This window comes from Hippoglossus stenolepis, chromosome 3, assembly GCF_022539355.2.
Source record: "Hippoglossus stenolepis isolate QCI-W04-F060 chromosome 3, HSTE1.2, whole genome shotgun sequence".
In the NCBI taxonomy this organism is placed as follows: domain Eukaryota; kingdom Metazoa; phylum Chordata; class Actinopteri; order Pleuronectiformes; family Pleuronectidae; genus Hippoglossus; species Hippoglossus stenolepis.
This window is the reverse complement of record NC_061485.1, coordinates 6,118,369-6,131,544: the sequence shown is the minus strand read 5'-3', so window position 1 is coordinate 6,131,544 and position 13,176 is coordinate 6,118,369. Positions and strand designations below refer to the sequence as shown.

At 43.4% G+C, this 13,176-nt stretch overlaps 1 protein-coding gene across 2 annotated transcripts in view; it reads right to left on the bottom strand.

Annotated features, from left to right (window-relative positions):
* Positions 1-6,559, bottom strand: part of igsf21a (immunoglobin superfamily, member 21a) — a 180,793-nt gene extending 174,234 nt beyond the window's left edge. For both annotated transcript variants that reach the window (XM_035153305.2, XM_035153306.2), the window contains exons 1-2: positions 6,418-6,559; positions 6,041-6,239 (exon numbers count right to left, since the gene is read on the bottom strand). In XM_035153305.2, coding sequence (XP_035009196.1) covers positions 6,041-6,179 — 139 coding nt within the window. In that variant the 5' untranslated portion in view covers positions 6,180-6,239; positions 6,418-6,559. The remainder of the gene's footprint in view (positions 1-6,040; positions 6,240-6,417) is intronic.
* Positions 6,560-13,176: the final 6,617 nt, after the last annotated feature.

Below are 13,176 nucleotides of genomic sequence, written 5' to 3'. Positions count from 1 at the left end.
CACTACACACTGTAAAAGCAGGTCCTGCAGGAAGAAAGGTGCATATATATATATATATATATGAAGATGTATTTAAAGAGTCACAATGAACGACCAGGCAAACAACAGCCAAACACAACAATGGCGACGGCCCCTAATCTGTGCATAATCATTTTATATAACAGCTGAGAGCTGCAGTGCTGATGCGTCGCCCGCTGATTGTTAGATAGCGGCATAACCACGACCCACTTCCCAGCCAATATCGCTTCTCACTTCCTGGAAGCGAGGACCAGCCGTCGCTGCAGTCACAGTGTCGCACCAGACGCCATCAGATCTAACAGGCGTTCCAGGGTTCTGTGAAAATCCGTCAATAACGCTGTGATCCACAATCCACGGCGTTGAATACTGCGCAGGCGAGACGTGACGTGACACGAGTGCTTTGAACCTGTGGCAGGTTCAAACGTATAGCCTGCAGGACGTCAGCAGCGGACATGCCGTGTCACGTTTAGATCCGTCCCACTCCCACCTGTCGCTGTAATATCACTGATATGTTTACAGCTTTACTCTCTGACTGTGTGTGTGTGCGTGTGCGTGTGCGTGTGTGTGTGTGTGCGACGGTGCTGTTTAAGTCTTTTTCCATAATGCTCGGCTTCTCTCTGACCTCTGACCCCGCGAACATGAGTCCATGAACGTTGATTATTTTACTCCTTATCCTCTAATATTCCAACCAGACTCGACTGGTAGCGAATCACCGGAGGCCGCCCGTTCCATTTCCTAATCTACATGAAATCAGAGCACCTTTTACTTTGCAGCGTGGCTCTTTGAACCCAGATGCAGCTGTTCAGCTCTCAACCTACAGCGGCCCCCACCTGACATTTGCATTTAGCCCAGAACACACAAACGCTGTCACAGAAGGAAAAAAAAACTACATTTAATTTCGCTCCCTGCAAAGCAGATTGTGAAAACGAAATGCATAGCTATCTGAGGGGAGATGCAGGATTGATTGCACAGAGTAAACAATCAGGGATATTATGCATGTGGCTTTCAATAGAAAAAACGTTATTCTCACTCATAATCGTGCAGAATCTAATTTTGCAGTGCGTCACTCCAGCCACAGCTTGCTCCGAAGAAAAGAAACGGGAAATGTGAGACAGTATTAGAGATACTTTGATTTGTATTAGGTGTGACTGATCTTGTAAAATGATCTGTGCTACAGTAAAAAAAAAAAAAGAAAGAGAATTCAACCCAACTGCTCTTGCAAGTATGAAGAAAAAAGAAATTTCTTCAAAAAGCTGCAATTTAATATAATTTCAATTCAATTTCTGAACACTCCAATCTTTAGTTCTTAATCTCTTAGAGAAATCTCTGTGAAGCTCAGTGAAGAGAGTCTGTTCTTCCCTAAACGACTCTGTAAGACGGGGAGTGGAGGCCCTGTGTCCCTGTATCATTACAAAGTTTCCTCTTCCTTGTTTCTGGAGGCTGCGAAGCCACAAGCCCAAAAACAATCAATCAAACCACCTCACACAGCACTAATCAAAGAAAACATGCTCCAACTTCCATGTGAGGTCACAAACGGGACTGCAGAGGAACTCAAAGCCAGGAAATTACCACTGTTTGTTCATTTCAATTCTCATTAATTCAAATTAATATCTCCCCCACAAATCATTTGTATCATTTAGCCAAGGTTAAATCTTTGAGCTCACATGGCGACCTGGAAAAGAAAGAAATCAGTCACGCCCTTGTTTCCCTCTCAACTCGACTACTGCAACTCCCTCTTCAGTGGATCTCACTCAGAAATCGGTCCAACGTGCGGAGTTAGTCCAGAACGCTGCTGTTCGGGTTTCCAACACAATCCAAAAGATGTAACCATATCATCCCTGTTCTAGCATCTGTGCCCTGGCTGCCTGCTTGTTTTAGGATTGGTTTCAAAATAATTGGAGCCAGGACGCAGTCTGAGATCCTCGGTAAAGCGTTGATAGCCATTTTCAAAATCTAGGCTGAAAACTAGAGGAGACAGAGAGTTTCCACTGTGGAACAATCTGCCAGCAGAGATCATCAGTTACCTGTTTTATCTGCATCTTTACAACAATATATTTTATCATTTGAGGTCCATGACTTTCATTATCTGCATCTTAATTATAATTGTGTACGCTGATTGTGAATTTCATATTGTTTGAAAAGTGCGACACAGATAAAGTTAATATTTATCATTATCGTTAGGAATCAACAGTGAACTATAAACTCTCTGTTTGGTACATTTCAGTATCAAGACATCAGATGATCACAGTCGCCGGTTATCTCCTTCACCGCAGAGGTAATGTTTTCAGCCCTGTCCGTTTGTTTATCACCACGAGTCCTGAGCAGATTTCTTGGTGGGAGGACGGGACCCGGGCCAAGATAAAAACCCATTCAATTCTGGCAGGGATCCGGACAAAGAGGCGGATTCATCCTTTTCCTTTTTTTTCCTCCTTTTCTTTTACATTGTGTGATTGCATTTTTTGACCTTTTCTCCCCGTTTCCCGGGAGATAATTCATGGATCTGACTGATATGTATGAAGGGAACTTGGTGCAATTTGGTGCAACTTGATGGAAATGAAGGAAACTACTGGGCCTTGGTGGAGGTGGTGGATTTTACAGGATGTTTGTTTTTGTAAATACAGGCATCTGCTTTTTAAACATGCACCTTTCATTGCAATTAATAACCGTTAATGTGCGATATTACAGCTTTAGAGAAGAAAGCAGACAACATGTAACTGTGCACTCTTCCCTGAATGACCCAAGGATGACTTTGTTATAAAAACCAACAAAACTGTCATCTTTTATTTTTATGTGAAGTTTTACATGACACACTCAAGGTCATGGCTGCTTTGACCTGGTTGGGCTAGAAAATAAATTTTAACATTTATTTTAAATCTTTCCAGTTTGACAACTGGGGCTCCATGTTTTGTTTGAACTGTAACACGCCAGCGGATTCTGTCAAAAAGCAAGAAAAACATCTACCAGCATATCTGAAGTTCGCAAATTTATATATATTCTTATGTGAGTTTATTTCATTGCTGATTCCTCAAGGCTGCCAGTCGACCAGCAAAGACTTCAGATGGTTCCTGTCCTCAGCGTGGAAAGGGTCTGACACATAACCACCTGTAAAACTTCAAGATAACACCTTCACACTTTGATTTTATCAGAATGAAGACGTTAATATTTAAAATATTGACCTGTAGAGGTGCTGGTGGGTGGATTTTGTTTTCTTCCAAAGTTCTGTAGATTATAATGTGATCTTTGTCGATTCAGGAGCTGATGCTCGTTACTTTTCTTAGACTTGATTTCTATATCTGAATGTTTGACCTACAGGCGGAGCACTCTATTGAGATCAATGCTCATAATGGTTTGTCTGCAGTGATGCTGCAAAAGTCAATCAGACGTAACGAGTGCAGTGGAGGTTGAAGACACAGCTGCGGGTTGTGAACGTGGACACACGTGAAGAGAGAGACAGAAGATGCAGGTGCTTTTCTGTAGTACAACACTTATACTTGAGATATTTTTTAAATGTGTGTTATCCTTTAGTCGACATGATTGGAAACACTTATCCTACAGTTTTAGGTCCTGTCTCAATTCAGACTCTGAACCCTTCCACTGAGCCCTTTGTTTTGCACGTGGCCTTGAAGGGGCAGTGTTGTCCCATTCCTCTGTGTCATGTAGGGGTAGTGGTCCTCTCGCCATTTAAATACCCCTTCAGCCGTAGTGTATTCAGGACCCGCCTCAAAACAAGGGGTAGATGGAAATTCTCGAATGAAGTCTCGCAAAAATAACCACAAAATGTTGTTTTTATCCAGCGGAATATCTTAGTTTAATGCAGGTAGCAAATGAAAATGTGATTAAATCGCTGTGACAAGAGTTAACGAGTAACGTTGTATTGACCAACAGATCAATGTGTCCCGTCTGTCCTGCAGGTGTCAGATGTGTCACTGTTATAATGTTCGTTGATAATGATAATAGTTGTTAATATAAAAACGTAAGTCGGCTGCTGATGACGTAGTGAGTGGTTTCCCAATTCCTAGGGGAAGATTTTCCAGCCCTCTCCCTTGTTTCAAAGTAAAAGTAAATCCTGGAGAACAGTCACTGAATATGTTGCCCCGCCCTCTCTTTGGGAATCAAAATAAAAGATTGGCTCACACACTGAAACAGAAAAAACCCTGTTAGAACACACAGGGTGATATTGGTGTGAAATGAAGGTGATAGCAGAGCATCGGTCTATATAAAGAAAAGCACTCAGGGGGGGGAGCGACAGTAAAGGTGGCATCCTGGGGTCGATCCACAGCATAGATGTGCTTTGACTTAAACAGTAGTGGCAACAAAAGCCAACAACAACCGTGCGAGTCACTACAGCTCACATCCTGCCAACGGCCCTGTTATATCGTACCTTTCACTGTTTGTTTACATGCTGATCAATGTTAAATGCAGCCTGGACGATCTCCCAGTCCATCAGCTGCAGTAAATAATGAAACCACAGTCGTCTTTACTGTTGGTAACAAATGAGCACGACTGCATCAAGGAGGTAGAGTCCAAAGATACTCTCCACCGTGCAAAGCCAGTGTGGGTTCCAGCTTAATCTGAGCCAGGCTGACCCACAGGCGTTTTACAACAACTTCATGTTAAGCCCAACTGAAATAATGATTTCCTATATGGGTCAGCGAAGATCAGAAACACTTCAGAACTACAGAGTCCACAGCAAACAGACAAAGGTTAACGGGTTACTCCGGGAGGTGTGCCGCTCTGATGTTGCAGGAAGGAGTGAACTCCCGTCTGGAGTCTTTTTCAAAAAGCCAAAGTGTGAGCAGGAGCCCCAACTCCAGCTGCACGAGGAGGAGCAGCCCTGCTCACACTCGACACCGTCTACATCTTGCCCAGAAATGGGGACCAAGTGCTGGCGATGCAGTCCTGTAATGCGAGCTCCCTAATGATGTGACAGCGCGTGGAGAGCAGCAGCAGCAAGCCCCTGCAGAATGCCACAGGGACCATGTGTGAGGACAAGCAGTATCATAACAGGGAGGTGGCGTGAGTGCATTTCTCCCACCAGCTCCTTATCTGTTGCAAATGTGGGTGATGATTGTGTCTGGCTCTGATTTGCAGTAAAAACCCAGCCCAGAAATAGATGAGGACATAGAAAAAAGGAAGGAAGGACACTCAGAAGACAGCATGAATGTGTAGAGCACTTCCCATCCATTATGTAGAGGAGTTCGAGAGGATCAGTGTTTGTTGCAACGCTCATCCTGTCACATCCAAACGCGGAGGACGGGGGAGAGAGAGAGAGAGAAAACGACACGGACGCCACCGCAGCGCAGAGGAGACCGTGCACAAGGCAGAAATCTGCATCGTAAAGACAAAAAGACGCACTGTGGTGTTGGCTGCAACTTTCATATCTGTTGAGCCCTGGCGCAAACTGGGGACGTGCGCCAGGATGACCGGTGCGCTTCAGCCTGCTCAGAAGCACATGCTGCAATAGCCTATATATATATATATGTACGTTGCATGCAGGGGCGTATATAAGCAGATGAATTAAGACTTTAATTTAAATAAAAGAGATAACGAGGCCTCCTGCAACACCTCCTCTTTACATCCCCCTTTCACCATCGCCGCGCATCGTGCAGCCTCAACTGAATCCCACCATTATTCATTGATCCCTTCCCCTCCACGACTCGTCTTTGGCACAGAGAGAGAGAGAGGAAGAGAGAGAGAGAGAGAGAGAGAGAGAGAGAGAGAGAGAGAGAGAGAGAGAGAGAGAGAGATGAGAGGGGGTAAAGTTGGCATGAGGCGAGCACAAACACCGATCGCCTCCATCTGGCTGTCCTGTTTAATGGCCACTTAGTATTACACTGTCACACATGAATCACTCCACGCGCACTGACAGTTTGGACATTGTTGCGCACACGCATGCATCGGATGTGGCTGCACAGCTTCCCCACCACCACCACCAACCACCACCACCCCGCTGCGTGCGCGCGTTTGGGTTGGGGGGGAGAGAGAGATGTGGATGTGTATGTGTGCACAGGGTCAGACTCACCGACGGCGAAATCCAGCAGATCCGCGCACAGGAGCAAGCACAGCGAGAAGACGGTCATCTTTCCCTTATTTCGCAATAAATCCCAAACTCCATCTGCGTTCACATGCTCCGCGCGTCCCGGCCGTGTAATCCCCACCATTCCAGAGGCAGCAGGCGATGGAGAGGCGCCCCCGAACTCCTCATGATGCAGCCCCCAAGTCTGAGAGGAGAGATCGGGAGAAGTTGACAGTGAATACAGCGGCGGAGGGAATCGAGCACCGGAGAGAGAAGAAGAGAGAGAGGAGGGAGGTAGGGAGGGAGGAGGGGGGGTTGGAAATAAAAAAAATAAAAAAGCCCCAAAAAGCCAACACACACACACACACAAAAAAAAGACTCACAAAGCCGAGTGGTATTTTTTGTGTCCACCTCCCAGTTTAAACAATGGGGAGCTGCGCTGCGCCGAGGAGCAGATCCGGCTCTGGAGGAGACGGAGGTTTGGATGAAAATGTGCTCCTCCGTCACCTCTCTCTCTCTCCCTCCCTCTCTCTCTCCTCTGTATCCCTCCCTCTCTCTCTCTCTCTCTCTCTCTCTCCATCCCTCCCTCCTCTGCACAGACGCACAGTCATTTCCTGATCACTCGCTCTTTTATTTCACACAATTTTCCCTTAATCCCACCCTGGATCCAAACCCCTCTAATTCTGTCCATTAAGCCGATTTATTTCTGTAGAATTATTTCTTTTTTTTTTAAAGTAAAGAATCCTTTCGGTTCTTGCCTATATTACATCTGTGTGATTTCAAACAGCAGCTGGCAGAGCTCGTCCACTTTGTCAAGAAATCAAGTGTTTCATCATCAGAACAGGTTGAACTGACGCCCTGTGGAAAAAAAAAACTCGAAATTATCTGTTATCTGCAAATGAAAAGATGCTTCAACTCAGTTCACCTTTGTACGGAAGCCCGAAGCCACCTCTCGGGTACAAAAGACCCTGCAAGTCAGTTATAATGACAAACTTCCATCGAAATAACGACTCACCAATTTAAACATAACGACAAATACTGGATTGGCGTCTCGGATTTATGATTTAACAAGTCAAAACAACGACTTTCTAATGACTTAAGCTACTGTCTCAAAATCTTTTTTTAAGATACTTATTTTGAGATACTAATTTAATGCAAAACAACGACTTAGTATTTCAAAATAACGAGTTAGCATCGTAAAAAAAAGAGGGAGTTAGAATCCCGAAATAACAATTTAGGATCTCAAAATAACGAGTTAGAATAAATAACGAGTTCGAATAAATAACGAGTTAGAATCTCATAGTATCGTAAGAGTATCTCGCTAATATCTTATAAAAACACGTTTTTTTAAAGAGCCTCTTTGCCAAGTAGCCCGTGTTACAGCTTAAAATGACGACTTAGTGACTCAAAATAAGGAGTTAGAATCACAAAATAACTTTTTTTCTAAAACATGACTTTTTATCTCAAAATAATAACTCACCATCTCATAATCATGACCTAATAAAATGAGTAAGACTTTTTAATTGCATCTTTTTGTCTTGCACTGGCAGAAACAAGCTTCCATACATTTGCTTTACACTCCACTACCTTAAAGACTCGTTGCTACATAATGCATAGTTCAGTCCAAACGTCTGAATGTATGTGAGTGTGAGTGAGTGAGTGAGTGAGTGTGTGTGTGTGTGTTCAGAGAGGGTAAACATATTACGTATAGATATTATTTTCTTGCCACTTGGTTAAAAACACTTATTTGACCTTCATGATTAGCCGTGTAATGGAGCTCATCGGCCAGATTAAACTGCTCTGGTTCAAATTGGCTGTGATCGTCGGTCTCATTAAACAGCGTCTATCATGCAGGCAAGTGTGCATTCAGGTGTTGAGGAGGATTTCACCTCAGAGGGAAGTGACCATCTTTATACTCGGATCATATTTATCACACCACTCAAACACAAAGTGAAATGTTGATATAATCTATCACACTTATCAGTCACTTTACTCCCAGTGGCTGCTCCGTGCAGCCTTGTTACCTTGGCTTGTGTCTGAACTTATATTTTATTGAAGAACTTTATTCTACACGAACTTTGCTTTCATTTATATTTTATTATTTATCTAAAGTTCCTGAAGCTTGCATTTATCTGCAGCATTGTAAAATGACAGCTGAACTAAAAACAATATTACCCACGTGTATTCTTCAAAGTTATACTGACATTCTGAAAATGCCCAATTACAAAACCACTGCTGTCTAGATAAAAGAACAAAGAGCTAATTGTTGTATTGATGACAATTACGGTTTTACTCCAGAATCACAAGAAGCGCTGGAGAGTGACGGGGTCAAAGACATCGTGAAGACTCCCCCTCAAACTTCGACAGGTGCCCGAGGCTGTGTCGTTCTGATCAGCGTCCCCTCAGCGAGGTGGGTCCAGGCTTTGCTCCCCCTCTTTTGCTGTGAAATGATGTTTGCAGCACGAGAAGCCTTTTTGTGAAATGGTCTATGGGTTCTCTTTCAAAGCCCAGGCAATAAGTTATTCAGGGAGACAGCCACCGGCGTGCCAAATCCATTCTCCCAAAAATATGAATTCGCTTGAATGAAGCCATTGGTTTCCCATTTTCAGCAACGCCAACTCAATATATCAAGGCCGTAAACTTGTATTGATTCGAGCAGCAGTGACCCAGTAATACTTTTACCTGTGCAGGGACCATGGGAAAACTTTATTTCATTTTTTTCCTAGCAGGTGGAGATTCGGGGGTCGGAGGACTTTGGGTCGTAATTTGACCTCTTGCTGTGAAGTGCAAATACACCAGCAGGTTCCTCATAAAACAACGAGAAGACAAAATGTTAAAATATCCCTGTAGCTTTTAAGATGTAAAACCTGAGACTCCCACACTCCACTGCTGACGGGGAGGAGAGGAGGTTTCTTTGGTTAAGGGCTGCAGTGCTAATGCACTATCACACATCTCTAGAGGGCAGTGTCAACAACAATTTATTGGGGTAACGGAGCTGAACGTGTTGCTGTCCATATGGCGTCTTACCCTGCTAAGAAGGAAGGGTTCTCCGACTGGGGCGAGTGTACACACTGATTCCGTGTGTTTACCTTTCTCTCTGCACCTCACACACCAATCACTGCACCTTTCTTTAGGCTTTTTTTATTTAGAATCTGAGGAATTGCAAGGAAGAGGAAACCTGACACGCAGACACGGCCGACTCCATCTAAGAGGATTACTCTGTCTCCTTCCATTCTTCTCGTCTGCTTTGCTCTTATCGTTAAGTATTTGTTGCTTTGATTTACACCGTTGTGATGCGGAGACAGTGCTGGGGACTGTGCGACCAGAGATAATCAGTGGTCACTCACTCGTGGGTAAACTGGGCGGGAACGGGTCTTTTGTGTTTGTGTAAAAGCTTCAAACTCTATTAGCTGAGCAGCACCTTGTCTAATTGCATGTTTTCATATATTTAACTGTAGGCTACATTTAACCTGACTCCATGGAATTAATGTTTGAACATACAAATAGTCTGGTTGATTTGTAACATGGGGGGGGGAATACATTAGTGAAAGTGTACAACAGCTAAATCAACAGTTTGTGGCTCTTATTTCAGTTTAATGGTGAATTGACTGTGTTTATATGGAGCGTTTCCAGTTTTAACGACCACTCAGAGCTTTACAGTACAACTCGCATTCACCCGTTCACACGCACATTCATACAGACAGCTCTTTGTATGAGACTCCAGTCATACACTGCAGACACGGCCATTAGAGGCAATTTAGGTTTCATTATCTTGCCCAAGGACACTTCAGAAGGGAGTTCGAACCACCGCTATAGGGATCATACGCACGGACTGTCTAGTTAGTGGACAACCCTCTGTACCTCCTGAGCCACAGCCACCAGTTGTCTGTGTGTTTTGAAGATGATGCAAAATCATGTTTCTTCTGTGCAAAAACTTCATCTCGGCATTTGAGGACAACGAACATCCTCGACCACAAGTACAATCTAATTAGTTAGTCAACCTCTGGCATCACTCACACTTCCCCTGCCGCAACGTTAAAGTGCTTTTATCATAAAGGAATTATTATATAAACAGTTACTTTGCACATCAACATGAATTTACTGCAGTAACTGGATAGAAAAAGATGAGAGCTGAAAACAATGGTGCGGCTTAGATACCGTTTGATCGATGGAATATCTGTTGGCAGTGAAACTTGGCAGAATTAGCATCAAGGAGTTGCACTGCTGTTAATACGTTTTAAAAAATATGTATATCTTTATCCTGCATGAAGTGCTTTAATGCTCCATAAGGTGGATGTGCAATTACTTGCTTACTTGAGGCCAATAGGAAGTTACTTTCACCACAAAAAAATACATGAGCCCAGAATAATGGTGCAGAAGAAAGATTCACAGATGTCATTGATAACTCGATGGGCTCAAAGTTGCAAACTGTCCAGAGTGGATATACTGTATGTTCAGACCAGTTCCAGGCCTTTGATTCCTGCTGATATCAAGCGCCACTCATGGGTCAGGATGGTGATTCAGAAAGTGACACACTCAATTAAGGAGCTAAAGGGAAGAGCGTATTTTTGGGGATGTTTTCTAAATCGTTGTTACAGTCGTAGCTCAGGCACATGGGGGGGGGATTCTTAGGGAATATTTCGACCTCTCGCCTCACTCCTTACAGAAATTACACAATAAACAAAGAAACTGCTGAATTTACAGCCAGTTAATTGAAAATGCAACTATCAGTTAAAATGGCAAATCCTATTGTGAGCACAGTCACAGGATCAGCACCTTGGACAGCGCTTGTTAACTCCATTGATACGTTTGAACTTTCTGAAGTTAAATTCACCTCAAACCTCTGATCCTGAAACATAAAACCCATAAAATCCTATTATTCTGGAACCCCGTCTATCTCCAACTGCAAAAATCACCCCTTGTATTTTGTCGATACCTCATATGACCGATGAACCATTTCCTAAATCAGCTTCACTACCTGTGAAAAATACTTTTCACCCCTGAGCATTGTGGAGCTTTATTTGATTTCCTGATGTATGGTTGAAGAGCTTGTAAAGGTACATAATATGTAAATAGGGATTAGAAACCAATAGAATACGTTGTCAGTGCCTTTCGATGTTGTCCGAGCACCTAATCCACTGATTACACTGCAGTGACTCACAAATATCAGCCCCTCAGTTTCTTTCCATCAAGATCCATGAATTATTCCCTGAGAAATCAACGGAAATGTTGAAAAACGCCCCGTCTCAGGATGTTAATTCCTGGATCCGCCCCCTGATCCGGTTCCACACCTGGATTTAAATGGTTCTTCCCCAGGGTCACGACGCACCCCTGCTCAGAATAACACGGAATATTGGTTGAGTTGTTTCTGTGTAATACAGCTGAAAACATAACTTCATTGGTGGAGTTCAAATATTATTAACAGTATTAATATGAGCAAATACAAGTGATGAACATTCTTCCCTCTGCCTTTCTCCTCAGGGCGAACGCTGCCTATGGCAAATATAGGCATAGAGTGACTTTTACAACATCATATTTAACAGCTTTAGTAATGGTGTCTTAGAGCAAATATCAACTAGGTAATATGGGGCAAATACAATAAAGCAAATATCAACTAGTATACAAACCTTTGAAAATGCTGCCCCTCAGGACAGTGACTGTCAGTTGCAGCATCCATGGCTCCCAGCTCCGAGTGTGGAGCAGCACACGAGGCATCTGTCACTGGGAGCAGCCGCGGCGATGACATGAATCAACTGGCGAAGGCGAGTTGTGTACACAAGCCGGCGATGTGACCTTTGAGTTCGTTCCTCAGTCACACACCTGCACACAGCATTAGTGCAAATCACCCGGGGATTCATGAGGGAACTGTTGCTAAAGACAACTGCCGGCTCTCTGAGCATAAAGAACAGCTGCCATGCAGGAGGAGCGTCAACATGTTCTAGACGGGGGGACTGCAAACAGAGAGAATGGACGCTGAGGTCCACACTGACTCATATTGCCGCGTGTTGTCGTTTTTATGTTGCAACGAGAACAAATTTTTCTTAGTCACTGAGAAATCAATTGTGTGTTTGGGACAACATTGAAGTGAGCACAAGGCTGACCTCAAATCAGTCCTTATTCTGTGTAACGTCTCTAATCTCTAATATGAGTTGATATTCAAGGACGGCCAAGCATCCCGTTGCCTCCCTCGTCCTCTGGAGACGAGGTCTGTATCTTCCTGCAGAAACAGCAGAGGTGGTGAAGGCCCACACTTTGTTTGGAGTCTCTCCTGCCAAAAAAAACATCTCTACATGCACTGTGGTGATTTGAGTCAATTTCTGATGTGAAGTGTCAGTGAATTGGAAGCTTCCTCAATGTCCAAGGTTCTTGCTCGAACAAATCTCTTGTGTGATCAACACAAAGACTCTTGTTTATCTCAGGGGAGTTTACAAATCAGTGTTTGACATTAATAGGCATTAAAAGGATAAGAAACAATAATGAATAGTTATAGTAACGCAAATCTGGTTTCACATAGAGGTGAACAGCTTTTTCCACGGAGCCATCTTTGAATTTCACAATGACATGAATGTCTATTGTTTACAGACCTTCTTCAAAACGTTCTTCAACTTCAATTTGAACATGCAAGAAAGTGTTTAACCCTTTACTGCGCAACACTTTATCACCATGCACCATTTTACCAGATTTTAATGACATTATATAATCATATTACGTGTCTATTATTTTATATTATAACCTTCTGAAGATGTACAGCAAACAATTTTATACCCTATATAGCTCGCTCATCGTTTCCCAGAATGCATCGTGAAAAGTGGTGTAAGGCAGATGGTCACTAACCGAGCAATGTGTACCATCATGCATTGCACCTGTGGCGAAGAGACAAGAGGAGAGACGGCAGCAGAGCAGAGCAGCACAAACTGTGGAAAACAAGTTCATTCTTCATATCCTTCAATGAGCTTTTCATCAAAAAGTATACAAATTAAGTGTAAAACATATTTAATTGTGTGATTTTCCACCAGACAATGTTGTTGTCGTCTTACGTCGTAATCCTGTGACAATGACGTAATTACCGGCGCAGAGAGTAGAGTCTAAAAGTATTTATTAATTGGCCGACAACCATTGATAAGGGCCAATCAGAGCTGATG